General features: G+C 37.5%; 1 protein-coding gene across 1 annotated transcript; it reads right to left on the bottom strand.

Annotated features, from left to right (window-relative positions):
* Positions 1-101: 101 nt before the first annotated feature.
* Positions 102-10,638, bottom strand: LOC145234180 (aromatic-L-amino-acid decarboxylase-like). Its single transcript, XM_080098938.1, has 10 exons — positions 10,576-10,638; positions 9,528-9,648; positions 8,926-9,145; positions 8,620-8,752; positions 8,339-8,405; positions 8,153-8,247; positions 8,024-8,091; positions 7,840-7,930; positions 6,262-6,400; positions 102-190 (listed from the first exon to the last, which is right to left on the bottom strand). Exons 1-10 carry the CDS (start codon positions 10,636-10,638, stop codon positions 162-164), a joined length of 1,026 nt encoding a protein of 341 aa, XP_079955064.1. The 3' UTR covers positions 102-161.
* Positions 10,639-15,559: the final 4,921 nt, after the last annotated feature.

Genomic DNA, 15,559 nt, shown 5'->3' with positions numbered 1-15,559 from the left:
AACCATTTGACCGAGCAGGGATTCGTCTTATACCAGGCCCAAGGATGGGCCGAGGAAGGTCAAATTTTAAAATTTCAGATCCATCAGAAGTTTTTTTTCTTAAATCCAGTATGTCCACTTTCCCTTTGTGTAGGGCAAGGTTATAAATCGGTGTTTCTACACTAGTATTTGGATAGCGCTGTGGGCGTTTCTAAAAAAAAGAGCGTAAAAGATTGTGGAATTACTATCATGCATAACCAAGACTTACTTTTGTTAATGAATATGGTCTCATTGACCAAAATAAACCCATTGGTTCAATACCACAATATGTTCCACCGATACTCAGTGGCGGCTCGTGCCTAAAATTTGTGGGGGTGCTGCTCAAAATTTTAGCCTTTATTGAACATATATAAGTTGGCAATATATAATATATATATAGAAAACCTACATTTATAGTTTTCTAGCCATTGTTTTGTGTAGAAAAACAAGTAATACAAATCTTAATTAGAAACTCCATTGTGACGTAATTTTTGTTACGCAATAATGTACACGAGTGTAAACAGCAGACGATATCATTTGTGTATTTTGTTTACTTGCACAGCGACGGCTAAACACCATAACATGCAGTAATAATGTGGAACAAAAACACACGTGACACAGACTCGAAACTAAGCGGTTGTAAATACGGTAAAACACAACAAGAATATAGAAAATAAAGTAATGGGTCGAAAAAGGTCGAAGTATTTCAGTTCGACAACATTTAAAAAAATGGTCATGTATCATTTAAGTAACCTTATGGTCACAGTCAGCGTTTTCAACATATTATATGACACTTCACAGATTATAATTGTCACACAAAAAACTAGCCATACAGCTGTTTATTGGTATCATAACTGACAAATTTAACAACCACTTTACATTTGTGTCAGAACTTGTTTATTTTAACATCTTTTTTTGAATTTTTGTGTACAGACTATTACTTGTCTTTCAGATTTTTAACTGCTATAATTGCTGCTTTATTTGCTGGCAAATAGCTTATAATTGCTTTTTTTAAGTGCAAAACTCCTTCAAGCTTTAAAATTTACAACACTCTCACTTAAATTTAAACCATATTATTAAACCTTGTGCTTCCTTTTTACAACCAAAATGAATCATAAAGTTATAGTTTGGGTATGATAATTGATAGCTTCTTCCTTGATTCCAAATGACAACTGAGAAACTGTTTTTTTCTATTTAGTAGTACTAGCACTGCAAGTGCAAGTCTTTTGGAAATAATGGTGTTCCTAACAAAGGTTTGCATCCAAACTGCTTTGTCTTTGAAGGACTCATGGAAACAGCAAAAAGGATTTTTCATCCTAGTAATTTCACTTGTCAAAACATCATCTAGATTATTTTCAAAGTAATCATGAACATCAGATCTACAGAAACATTTTCATTTCAGTAACTAGTATTTCTTTGTCAACAATAGGATGTGCTTGGTGGTCACTACTATCTTGTCTGTAGAATATTCATTCTTAAGAAACACTTCCTGTGAAGCAATTTAGCAGCTACTGTTTAGACAAACAGTACATGTCCGTTATATCAATACTCATCTTTTTCATCATGTCCACGTAAGGGAGTTTCAAAGTTTCCACAGAACAAAATGCAGTCTATTATTTTGGACAAAATTTCACGATTTTTTTCCACTTTTTTGTTGTGTTCAATAATTGAAAGTCTATATACGCCTCACTAAGTTTTTCCTTAATATTTACAGTTCCCAAAAGTGAAAGTGAAACATCATTGTCCACATGCTTCTTTGACTTCTCATGTTTTTCTGCTTTCTCACCTATTTTGGCTACATTTGTAAAACCATCTTTTGTCCAGCATTTTTCATCACCTCCAAACAGCAAACATGGAAAACAGAACAGTGCATTTTTAACTTCACAACCACAAAGCCATTTTTTCTTTTGATACCATTCAGAATTAAAACTGCGTATATATTTCTTGTTGTGGCTCATTCTTCGCTGACAAAGTTGAATATCAGGCGTTGGACGCCCTTTTTTCGGGTCTAGTGTACAATTGTACGTACATAGGTTAATGACGTCACAAAATCATGAAATTACGTCACAACATAGTTTAGGTCATATGATGACGTCATGCAAAATTTTGCGTATCTATGACGTCATTAACCCTGTTTTTAACCGCACTAAAAAACTTGACGTCACTCATGCGCCCCCTTACAAACCACTGTGGTAAAAAGGGGGAAATAAAATGGAAAACACATTTAAGGTACAGTAACAAATTGAACTTAAACAAGTTTTATACATTACTGCTCACATCTGAGCGTTTTTGAGCGTTTTTGAAAGCAAAAGATACTTAAAATACCCAAAAATGCTGCACTATAAATACGAAAATGTGAAAATACAAAAAAAATTATCAAACAAAGACATGTTCATTAGGATGATGATGACTCAATCGTTTTTTTTTCTCAAATACCTCACGGAAAATTTGTCAACAGAGAAAGCTACAACACAGAGTTGCAAATGGGCCTGAAACTGGAGCCCGACCCGAAAGTAGCAGCAGGAAACTCGGCCGAACCCGAATCGTTTTTGGGAAGCCCGTTTAGGCCGGAAAGTTTTATTAACAAGCGTATATATTAAAGCAGGGGTGTCCAAAACGTGGTACGCGTGCCAAAAGTGGCATGCAGAGCATTTTAAATGGCACGCAATTTTTGGACATTCAGATGGTAAACATTAGAATTTGTCACGCAATTAACATTTTTCTATTGATTCTTTTTGGCCTTTATTCTAACTTCAGTAAAGATGATCAGTATCAAGGTTACACAAATCCACTAAATAAATTGGTCGTTTTTAGACTTCATCCGTCCACCTTTAGGCGCTTGAAACTGTCGAATTCTGGATAATTCTGGGCCTTTATGCTGTCGTATTATATTCCATGTGATGGATTCTGGGCCTTAAGCGACATGGTATGTTATAAAAGGTTTCTGGAGTATCATAAAAACGTTTACTCATTACTCGCGTTTGACAACATATTTTTTCTACCGTTAAGACGTTTAAGACATGGTTTGAAAAAAGCAGGCCTACCAAACGTTGGCGGGCGTGTATATTTTAAAACCTAAATTGGCACGGCCGTGCTTTCGAGTTGGACACGCCTGCATTAAAGCTTCAAAAAAAGACAACCAACAGACCAAAATACAATGGGTCTTGAACATAGGGTTTTAGGGCTGTTTGACATTAGGTCAGGACCAGCAGCTGGCTACTTAGCTCGCTAAGCATATTGAAAAAAATGCCGATACAAGTGCAAAGTCAGGCCCGAATCAAGCCCGTTTTTCACGAAACCCAAACATGACCCGAACCCGGCCTTTAAATTCAGACCCTACTTACAACTCTGCCACAATACCACTAGTTTCATAAGGAAGTTTTTTAAAAAGTTATCTGTTTAATCACTTTTTCTTGCAACAAACAAAGTTGGAAAAGGCGGTAAAACCAGAGTAAGTCACCAAGAAATCTTGTAAACAATTCAAGTTGATTACTGAGGTAATTTTCACAAAGCAGCTAATTTGTTTGTGGCATATCGGCCTTTTAAAGAAACCAGTTGTTCCCTAAGCTAGCATCGAACGCAAAATCAGCCATCTTTGAAGGTTTATTTATAAAAGAAAGCAATATTTAGAAGATCTATTAATTCATGCAGGCCATTTCATCGTCAAATTGTGCTACTGTGTAACTCATATCGTTAGGAGAAAAACTATGTGTCGTCCCAACAGCGTTTTGTTTTTAATCACTTAACTTGCTTGTTGCAAAAAAACAGTAACGTAGCAAAACATAAAAGATAGACAGGAAGCGCGAAAAAATGACGCAGCACCTTGTGGATACCGATAGAAAAGAATGTGCTGTACATCGTCGTCTTCACATATCGAGTTAGGTGCATTACGAGTATGATGTGCGGTAAATCAGATTCAAAACTTTCCAACAATTTCTACGACCAAATAAAAAACGACCATATAATGTCTTTTTAACTGCATTGTTAATCAATTATTAGAATGAACTGTGATGTTTGTGACACTCCAAACGAAATTATGTTATGTATGTTACTTACACAAAACACGATAATTTTCAAGGACAATCCAAGATGTATTGGCGTCATCTTACGATCGCACTCGTCTGCTGTTTTTGAAATCCCTTACCATACAGGATCACAGCCCCGAACTTATCAAGTGACCGTTTTTTCGCTGTTTACTGCACGTTTTTACCAGTCATTCGCCCTTGTTTTCGCAGGTGACTTGTAAATTTGCCGTTTGCCAAAACCAACAAAAAATTGTGGAGCTGCTACAAAATACGTAAGCCCAAAGCGTGCGCACTCTACACAAGGCCGACATGCCTCAACTAAATTGTCTGCTGAGAGAAAAGTAATCAAGCGATCGACTTGAAATTGCTCATCAGCCTTCTTGAGGCTTGTATCTACTTTTTACCGTCTTTGCCGACTTCGAATTCCAAAAAATGACTTTGTGACGTCACAATTACCATTTTTAAAAAAGGTCCTTTGGGAGAGGGGGCACTGTGCAGCGCCCTCCGGTGGCATATCTACCGGGGGTGCATCAATCGACGGTAGGGGCCCTAAGGTTTCTTGCGATGGCTCCCGCTTGTAGCTAGCTCGTCGCAAAGCCGAGATGTAGGCTCTCAAACATTCCCTCATATCGTTTACTTTTTCTTTTGTTGTGTGTTGGTAATCCCCTGTTGTGTTAATACATTAAAAAATGAAACTCATTGATGTGTGAAGGAACCCAATATCGTCATAATTCCTCGCGCCATAGAAACATTATGATTCGTAATTATTTTTTGGTCAATATTGTTGATTGTAATGTTAATCATTGTGAGCATTTGTGGAATTAAGTATTATTTTACACTAATTTCAACTTATAATGTCGTTTTTTATCAATTTAGTCTAATGCTAGCTCGCTTGTTGGTTTATCAACACTAATTTGTAATTTGGTGTTGTACCTAACTTTTGTTCGGTAGTTTATTTCGACCTTATTGCAACAGTGGTTGGCAAGGCTTCGCATCAGTGACGTCAATTTTTTTGATGTTGTTAAAAACAGGGTTAATGACGTCATAGATACGCAAAATTTTGCATGACGTCATCATATGACCTAAACTATGTTGTGACGTAATTTCATGATTTTGTGACGTCATTAACCTATGTACGTACGATTGTACACTAGACCCCTTTTTTCTTTATACTTACCTTTTCAGCACTTGATAACTGCGAAATCTTAAGTTGCTGAAGCTCACTTACAGTCACCGAATCAGAATCTTGAAAAGTCATGATTAACCTTTCAATCAAAAACTGTAAAAATTAATTAAAAAAAGAATAACTGTCGTACTGTACTCATTGTCGAACCTGGTGGTACACGTGATTTGCTTTGGCACACAATAAACGCGAAACAGACAACTACTTCCGGGTGCCCAGGTCACACGCTACGTGATTGGTGGAGCTGCGCGAGCCGCAGCACCCTGGCTCCTATTTCGCCCAGCATGAAACTTTTCAAAGTGCGCATGCGCAGAACCGCAAAACGTCATGAAACGTCACGAAACGTCAGAAAACTGGAGCTGCAGTTCCAGCATAGATATACATTAGTGTTTCCCCAAAAAAATTTTTTTTCAATGAAAAAAAAGGTGATTAGGGCGGAAATTATGCTTATTATATATTGCTAAGGAATAAAAAATAAAAATAATGAAAGTTATTTGTAATATTATGGTAGGTGTATTAAGTAAAAATATCTAGGGGGTGCTGCAGCTCCGCAGCACCCTAGCACGAGCCGCCCCCGGTTCAAATACAAAAAATATTTTTTTAAATGCCGATTTAAGCGGAAATTTTGCTTGCTATAATTGCATCAATTATGTTGCTAGAACGAACTTTTCGGGCTGATTTTCAATACTGAGTATGACACAAAATTGCACAAAGCGTAATCTGAAAGTTGTTAAAACTTGTTTTTTGGTCACCTTGTGTCGTTGGAAACGATTTCACTTAAAGCGAAATATCATTGACAGTCAGCACGTTTGGCCTAAGATCGAAACTATTACAAACTACGGCAAAAAAGTCAAACCAAACAAAAAAGTGATAAAGAATAATATAACAGCGAAGTAACAATTACATATAACCTAAAAATTGCAATTGTATATTTTTACTCTACTGGGAGTGATGAGCAACATTATTCGTTATCTGTAGAAATATTGGTTGCCAGCAATTTTTCAGATATTTCTCGTACAACTGCCCAGCACTCACCCAGTTTGGCGGTACTGCAGTTGGGCGCTCCGGTCACGATTCGAATGAAAAACTTTCCGGTAATACTGGATGGAGTGACAAAGAATCTTCTATCGGCGTTTATTGCGTCAAACAGCTTTCGATTTATTTCATTAGTTTTCTAAAAATGTTTTAAAATATATTAGAACGCAAATCCATTTAAATGTTTGTGTGCAACAAATTTAACTTTCAAAACAAACTTGTTTCTCCGAAACGCACTTTTTACTTTTTACAAGCCTCTACACATGAACAAAAACGTATTATCAGGTTAGAAAACGAAATTTAACTATTTTTTAGTTTGCTTTTGAGTAGGTTGCTCTGAATTTGTTTAATATTTGATTATAAAAAATGAAGCTATAGGTTTGGTCTTAACTCAAAGATGTTAAGGCCAACTATAATTCTTATACTTTAGATTTACAAATAGGCATGCCTATTAGCACACAGCCTAAATCTTTTTAGACATACATAAGCTAAAATCTAAAAGGGCCTGTTAGGAGGAAACAGAGTTGCAAGCAGGCCCGAAATCCGAGCCCGAACCCGGCCCGAACCCGGCCCGAACCCGGCCCGAACCCGGCCCGAACCCGGCCCGAACCCGGCCCGAACCCGGCCCGAACCCGGCCCGATCCCGAAAGTATAAGCCCGGCCCGAGCCCGAAACGTTTTTGCGAAGCCCGTTTAGGCCCGAAAGTTTGATTGATAGGCCTATCCACGAAAGCCTTGCAATGGGGTAAACAATGTGTTTTGGAGCAGTGGTTCCCAACCTATGGGTCGCGACCCAAAGTTGGGTCGCCTGAACATTCTGTTGGGTCGCTTGTTATGGTGACCATTACAGCATCTACTTTTTGACGCCTCGTAGCGTTACTTTCATATTACCTAGGGCTTTAAATTGTTGCCCAATAATAATTTCATCACAACTTGTCGTGATAATGGTTGAAACTGTTTGTGACGTCATAAAGTGATGTGTTAGCTCAGAGTAGAGCGTTGTCTGGCTAATAATGCTTCGATTCAGCTCCGAGTTCGGGCTGAACGGAAATGTTTGGTCGAAAAAACAACAGCGTTTGTTCGTTATAAGGTTATTGATTTGCTAGACTGGCGTAGTAATTTTTAAAAAGCTTTCCGAATTTACAGACACAAATACAACTAAAAAGCATGTCCATGGGTCGCGAGAAACCACAAAACTAAATTTTGGTAAGTATTTGGGTCGCGTTAAAAAAAGGTTGGGAACCACTGTTTTAGAGTAGGGTGGGCATTAGGTCAAAGCCGGAGTTACTTAGCTGAGTGATTTTATTTAAAAAGAAATGGCGGACACGGAACGTAAAGTCGGGCCCGTTTTAATCCCGTTTTCTCATAAATACCTAAGCCCGAACCCGGCCCGAACCCAGCCCGAACCCGGCCCGAACCCGGCCCGAACCCGGCCCGAACCCGGCCCGAACCCGGCCCGAACCCGGCCCGACTCGGAACTCTCGGAGGAAACGTTCTAACCTCATCGTTCAATCTGTCTTTCTTCAGACGAATACAAACAAGACCAAGGGTAACAGGAAACAAGATTTCGTATCGTTACCATGTAATCAATTGCCCCATTCTTCTCCTTGTGTCGCAGATATAAAGGATCCACGTTCATTGCATTTATGGCATCCAAACTGTCTTTGAACCTGAGAGGAAAAAACTGTCTTTATGTATATTGTTGTTTTTTGGTCAAGCCTTGTGGGTCACAGGCATTAATTTATGTTTGAAAAAATGCTCACCATAAAGCTGCACAGTCAAAGTTTACCATCAGCCACTTGTGCGGGTTAACACTGAATGAAGTCGCATACTGAAAATGCAATAATAAATCAATACAAGCCCATACAAACATTCTTGATTAAAGCCCGCACTTGTATTCCTTGAACAATATACCGAAGTTCTGGACAAATAAGGGCGCTTCCTGCATAAGCTGCGTCGATATGAAGCCATATTCCTTCCCTTTCGCCTAATTTAACAACAAAAACACCTGACAGGTTAAAAATACCAGGTCCCGTAATACTTGTTTTGAAATAAAGTGAGCGAAACTGAAAACTTACATGTAGGGCCGATTTCTAACAAATTGTCGTACGTGCAGCAAGCAGTTGTTCCGATTGTCGCACAAATCTGAAAGTAACATGATGTTGTGTGTATTCCGAATACATGTAAATTGCAATCACAAAATAAAATCTTTCACACAAAGAGCCCAAATCCCAACAGATTTGACAATCATACACAATTTTTCAGGGAATCTATATTTCGTTTCTGAAATCTTTGACATCTATTTGAAACAAGTTCCTGTAAATGATTTGCATATATATGGTACGCAAATGCATCTTACATATAGCGGTATTTTTCCGTCTTTTTTGTCTTTCTCTAGCGCATCCAGAAGTGTTTTCCCTCTTGATGAACCCCCCTCGTCTGCTTCTAGGAGTTTCAAATCGATTAATGCCATTTTTCCTGAAAACAAATTACTTGTGCAGTTTGGTGGTTATCCCAACTGTTGAAAGATAAATTATTTCCAAACAGTCTGGTTAACAGGAAATTGATTGAAAATAACTTTGAGTTATTTTTTTACATCAGATTGTTTTAAAATTGGACTGATACAACTTCATCAAACTTGAGTCCAAAAAGGTTTTAGCAGCGTTTTGAGACGGAAAAATTTGAAATTATTTTCGTGGCTTCAGCACGATTTGGACGGAGGGTATAAATATAGAATACGGACGAATGACTGATGTTTGAGGAATATGCAACAAAACGTTTGTTGATGTCGTGATAGGATTGTTGTGGATCAATGGACAACTGTTTGCGAATTTCTTTACTTCTAGCACTTAGCATGGTCACTAAAGCTGCCTCACTCGTTGTTCCTAAAATAAACAAACAACAAGTTTGAAGCAATGCATACTTTCCTATCGGGTCAGCCCTGAAGCATTCATGCAGACCAGTGATTACGGCATATACTCATCGATAAATCATAGTACGCCAGGTCGATTAAACGCGTTTTACAGAATCAAAGAAGCGAAACCCAGCTTTAACTTCAACAAAAACCATTGTTTCTGTATTTATGAACACATGATTATACTTGGCTACATACTACAAACCTATTGAATACTAAATAGTCATTTCTAGCCCAACATGAAGTCACTGATTATTTTTACGTTTTAAAGTGAATAAAGAACATAAATTAAACTTTTAAAACCATAACCAATTAAAAGTTTCTGAAGACATCTAATGTGAAATGCAAGTAACCTTGAATTACTCCTCCTCCTGGGCCCGTTCCATTGTGAAGAAAAAACTCGGGAAGGTTCAGAGCTTTGGCCAAGCAATCCATCATAACTGTCTCCAGTTCAGTACATGACGGGGATGAATCCTGTGCGCATCTTATGTTGTAAAGTTATATATCAGAGCAAAAAGATTATAAACCATGAGATGAAACTCGGGCTATTCACGTGACTATTTGCATTGTTAAGCTGAATTTAGTTTCGTACGCCGTTCCGCTTCAGTGCATAGAAGTTTTGCACGTTTTTCTCTGAAATTGTATGTACTTGATAGCAGACTGCAAGTTAATAATAAATGCAATAATCGGTCGTCAGGCGTTAGGATTTAATTGTTGGCCGAAGAATGATGTTGCAGCGAATGCAAAGCTGACTCCGGTTAATAACTGAGCATAGCACAGACTTAAGTATCTACTTCACGAGGTTTATTACAAGCAACATAACGAACAGACGAACACAGATAACTTACTTATACGATTTCAGCGGACATCAAGTTCACGATCGACGCATACGTTGGCGAATAAAGACAGAATATAGTATTCGCACTTTGACCAGAATTTTAACGGTTAGAACTAGAATCAGAATTGGAATCCATTTTAATGTTTGTGGTCCGGTATTTATACTCAAAAAATTCGATAGCGATCTTGATTGAACAACAGATAACAAAACTCAAGGGGAAAGAAATCCGTCACAAGGGAAATTGAATCAATACACTTGATGAACCAAAGTCATTACGCTTGATTACTCAAGGTTAATGGGGTCGACGAAAAGGGAAAAGTATAAATTACAAAAAGCAATCTCGAGAAAAGAACAGATGTTTGCTGATTAATCCGGAGAGACCACGTGATTTGAACACGTGATTTGATGCATAGTTGTTTCCAAGATAATTCATAAAACATACGAAGAATCCTTTGAATACTCAATGCAAACGTCAACTACTGAATGCAAACGTCAACACTTTATTGTCTAGCCATGATAACTGCGACTTGGTTAGTTCAAACGGAAATCAAACGTAACTTTACTGGATCTTGTTCTGCTGGTGGATTCATCAATGATGGTGGCAGGCAGAAGGATATCTTCCTCATTTTGATATCTTCCTCGTTTTATGTCATGCTGAAAAGATAAAAATATCACTGGGTTGTGTACGCAAAGGCGAATTACGAATCTAAGCTCGATGTCAAACAAGTTTTGGAGAACAGTTCAATGGGACTTTAAAGTTTGCTGTCACCACTAAATTGTAGCCAACATAACCTATCAACTTCCGTTGTTTGAATAGATGTAATTGAACCGAAACCGACTTTAAACACACTTTTTGAAACAAACTTATTAAACCGCGTAGACATGTCGAACATTATAGCCAAAAATTTCTGCATCTTTGCATCCGCTACAGCGCTTTTAATTTACCGAAGTCGAATATTCTGTCTTCGCAATTGTGTTTACTGCATTCCTTTCAAACAAGCAGCAACCGAAAAGTGCAATTCAAGCAGAAAAAGTTCTTGCTTTGATTTCGTAGCTGATAAATAATGACTATAAAATGTCATTTTTTAAATTCAGTTTCGAAGAAATACATTTCGAGCCCAATTGCTTGTTGTGTATGCTTACTCTATTCAAAACTCGAAAATGGCCATAACAATCTTTTAATTTGGCGAGTAACCCATGGCACGAAACGAGTTAATAACTAGTGATGTACCGAAGTTTCGGTTGGCCGAAACATTTCGGCCGAATACGCTGTTTTTCGATGTTTCGGTTTCGGTCCGAACTTTTTGATTGCATGGAATTAATGCCCAAACTAGCATTTTCACCTGCACAAAACGTCATAAATTAACTAATTGTTGTATCTATAAAATACGATCCACTTTTTCTGCAAAATATTGCAAGTTTAGTAAAGCTTCCAGAGTTTAATTTGAAAACATCCATAAGAACAGGATTTTAGGTTTGGCCTGATTCGGCCGAAATAATTCGGCATTCGGTGTCGGCCCGAACCTTTTTAGGCGGGTTCGGTTCATCACTAACCACTGCCATGGGAGGCAATGTGCTTGAGTAAAAAAACACTGCCTTATTCGGAGTAGCAATGCGTAGCCAATTTGGAGCACAATAACACCACTTTCCCAAAACATAGACTTGTTGCGTGGCGTGCCTAATGAAAAACATTTGAGAGATTTTTCGTTATTTGTTAGATTAATGGTTTAAATCATTTCATAGATCGTGGTACTCTTCAATTAAACCTTAAGAGTCGTGTCTCCTGCTCACTAAAAATGTTGAGAAAAAACTGAAAAAAAAGCTTGAAATCATGGGGTATGTGATCTATCAGGATAGGACCTAATTATTAAAAAAGGGTAAAAAATTCAAGAGTTTGTTGAGTTATGTGTGAGAGAGTTTGAGTAGGGCCTTGCTTAGCTGAAATGTAAACCACATAACGGGACATTACGACAGTAGGGGTTAAAGTCGATAAAGATTAAAAAATGGCCTAATTGCCTTTTCTTTGTTTTTGGTTCATTTTTTAAAGTTTGGCTTCGATTAAATACCGTTATGTTAAATTCTAAATCCGTTTGGCACCTAGTAACTTTGGGCTATGGGGCCACGAAAAGAGGAACTGTATACACGTAGGCTGGTACGGTTATAAAAGCCGTCATTGTCAACGTGCATGCTTGATTTGAATTGAAGTCATCGGTCTAACATGCGCAATGATGTGAAATGGTTTGAGTAGTTGGGCGAAACTGTTTTCTGGACTTAGTGAACATTGCTGTTTAGTACGAAGCATATATCCCAGCATGCAAAACCGTTGACTACTTGATTTTGTTCATTAAGATTAATGTTGAGATCTTGTTTTAAGATGACAGGTTTTTAAGTGCAATTATCTGACAAGGTTTAGTTATTGTGTAATAATCTAAAGTTCTTTTAATGTGATTAGTAACAGGTTACAAGCCTTGATAGGCTACAAACTTTGTGCCTTAAAAGTAGAAAGAGAACGTAATGTATTTTAGTTGTCGCGAATAATTTTGAGTAGATGGTTAAAAGTTTACGTCTAAAGAGTGCTTAATTGCCGACAGAAATAGCAAAGCAAAATCGCATCTATAACCGATAGTTTTGTTCAGATGTTGTAATTTAAAATTTTAGTAAAATGTTTTTGGTTTTAAGTCCGTTTTAATTTTCTTACCATTTCTCGGTAGTACAAATAATAAAATAACACTGTAACAGTAGTTGTTAAAAGTGATAGTACTGGCGAAACGTGTGATGGATGAGAACAATTCTTTAAATGATACGGAGGGGTCACAAATCCCCGGAGAAGAAACCGGTTGAGTACTAAGCAAAAATAAAGGACATACCCTTGCTCAATGTTTTGGCATTCTTGACGGACTTTTAACTTTTTTGGGAGTTTTGCTCTTTCTTATTGGCTTTGCGGTTTCCTCGCATCAGGGACAAAAGCCTTTGAGTACATTCTACTTGGTGTTTGTGATCTTTCAGCGAAGTGCAGCACAGGCGGACCCATGTAAGTTTTTTTGCTTTAAATATAAAAATGTATATAAACTGTTTGATTTCCAATTTACCACTTGTTCCTTTATTTCTAAAAATGTACTGGTTCCTATATAAACGTTGAAGTTAGGGTGGCAGCTATTTAGGTTCATTTTAATTCTTAATGGTGAAAATAACGACCCAAATAGACGTAAAAAGCGACATGCTTTATTGAACAAACGTTTCGGCAAATGCTCATGCCATCATCAGTGATATGAAGGTCACATCAGTTACACCCATTTATATACACTTTAGTCGCATAACGGAATGATAAAAAGGTGCGAGACAAGCGTCGCATAAAAACGATAGATAAAAAGGTGCGCAGAAGCGAGATGTAAGCCACCTGCGAGTGTGAGTCTGACGAAACAGGTGCAGAGCAACTACGACATACAATATATTTATAAGCAAAGAAACAATAGTAGGACACGTCACATGATGGCATGAGCATTTGCCGAAACGTTTGAACAATAAAGCATGTCGCCTTTTACGTCTATTTGGGCCTTTATTTTCACCATTAAACTTATAAACAGATCCGTATATAGTGTTCCATTTTAAGTCTTGTTATATTAATACGAGGAACATAATACTTGATGTTGTGACACACATATACAGGGCGCCCTTCACCGCCGTCACCCTTCACGAAAGACTAAAAAGTGGGGGCTATATTTGCGACAGAAATTTCAGCAATTAATAACATGTGAAGAATTCTAAATTAATATTCTTCAAATGTTATTAATTCAAACTTCAGTTCGGTTTAAAGTGAATCTAAAGAATAAAAAACGACGTTCAATAGTGTCAAACGATTTTTTAATTGTTTGTGTATGTAATGGAGTGTTTTATATAACTACGTATAACATTTATTTTGACTAATGTGTTCGCAGTTATTCCAGTGGAAGACCAAATAGGATTATCCGTTGTCGGAATCACATATGTTGTATGTTTGGCCGTTTCGCTCTTTCTTCAATGGAGTAAATGCTGGAAAACTGGACTGTTGGTCCTCGACAATATTTTTGTTGAAAAAATAATAGATCGCAGTGCAAAAAAGATTGCCGCAACCGCTGTACCAACTAAACAATAACTTTTCTTAATAATTTGATGTGTTGATAAAACGAAACTTTAAAATGTTGAAGTTGTGATGTAACGTAAGTGACGATTGGAAACAGTACCGGTAATAAGCTTTGGGAAAATTTAATTTCTAAAAGCCAATAAGTTGATTTTGTTCAATGTTTGGAACAGACGTTTCAAACACCTCTACTCTTTAGGCATAATGATGATAACTGCGGTTTTCTTTTACTGCTGTAAGCATGACTCATCTATTGGTGACGTAACCGCTGCAATGGGTGTAGCATTCTTTTCTGGGTTGACAATGTGCTTTGCTGTTGCATGCAAAATCGCATCGGTAAGGGAGTCTTCAAATCAACCATTGCGTACTTTTATCTGTAATAAATCACGTAAAGGTGTACCAAACGAACATTATACAATGCTATTAGCCAGGGGCGATTCGTGCATCGGTGCTGTGAAGCTGCAAAACCCGCAGCTTTTTTTACTAGATATCCGTATACTATATTGTATTAAAGGTAACATTTATTACATTTTCCGTTTTTGATGCAGGCAAATCTCCATTGTATTCATCGGCAGAGTTTTTTTAAAGGCATTATATCAGCCTATTAAGTTTTTAATATAGGTAGCTGCGCGCTTCACAGCTCCAGTGCCACGGTAACAGCTGTGCGCATGCGCCATTAAAAAAATCTGCATGTAAGTCGAAGAGGGAGAAAGAAAGTGCTGTCGCTTGCGCAGCACGGCCAGTTGTGGTAGTAATGTTGTCTGCTTCGCGTCCATTGAGCTCCAAAGTCGTGTGTACCATAATCTTAAGTGCGAGCGTAAATAAAGCATTTTTCTTGCATCTTTAATGTTATTAATGGCTACTTTATATTTCGGAATCGGTGACTGTAAGTGAGCTATAGGTTTTGGAGTTATCATTGAATGAAAAACGGTGATCGAAAAAGGGCATCCAACATCTGTCAATAAAATGTGTGAGCCAAGAGAAGAAGAAGCAGTTGAATCTTTTTTATTCTTTATTTTTTTAAAGCAGTTGGTGACTTCAATTTAGTTTAACCCATCGGAAACCACTGAGTTGGAGCAATATCCCTCAAGCTTCTTGCTCAGGAAAACACAAGCGACCGGAATAGGATTAGAAACCACAACCTTGCGGACACTAGGGGGTTAGGCTAACCACTCAGCTAACTGGGCTTTATTACAATGTTTCTTAAGAATAAAATAAAAGTATTTTTTTAATACAATGCAAAACTGACACAAAACATAGTACAACACAATTTTCCCACTGATTTTTTCACTTATGTCAATTATGACATGACGAAAACATGCAACAATGGAGTTGCCAGTTTAGCCTGATACTAAGTTATTTTGTTTTTCAACAATTACTAAGGTTAAAAAATAGGTGCAGCACCCCCAGTAATAGGCACGAGCCTTCAC

The sequence above is a fragment of the Phallusia mammillata genome, chromosome 6 (genome assembly GCF_965637545.1).
Source record: "Phallusia mammillata chromosome 6, kaPhaMamm4.hap1.1, whole genome shotgun sequence".
NCBI classification, from domain to species: domain Eukaryota; kingdom Metazoa; phylum Chordata; class Ascidiacea; order Phlebobranchia; family Ascidiidae; genus Phallusia; species Phallusia mammillata.
Note: the sequence above shows the minus strand (reverse complement) of the source record. Positions and strands in the feature narration are given on the sequence as shown.

Coding starts and splice junctions, on each gene's coding strand:
- LOC145234180 (XM_080098938.1), bottom strand. CDS start 10,638: ATGAGGAAGATATCCTTCTGCCTGCCACCATCATTGATGAATCCACCA. Junction 9,649..10,575: donor CACCAGCAGAACAAGATCCA/GTAAAGTTACGT, acceptor AGATGCGCACAG/GATTCATCCCCGTCATGTAC. Junction 191..6,261: donor CTGCAGTACCGCCAAACTGG/GTGAGTGCTGGG, acceptor TCTTTTTTTTAG/AAACGCCCACAGCGCTATCC.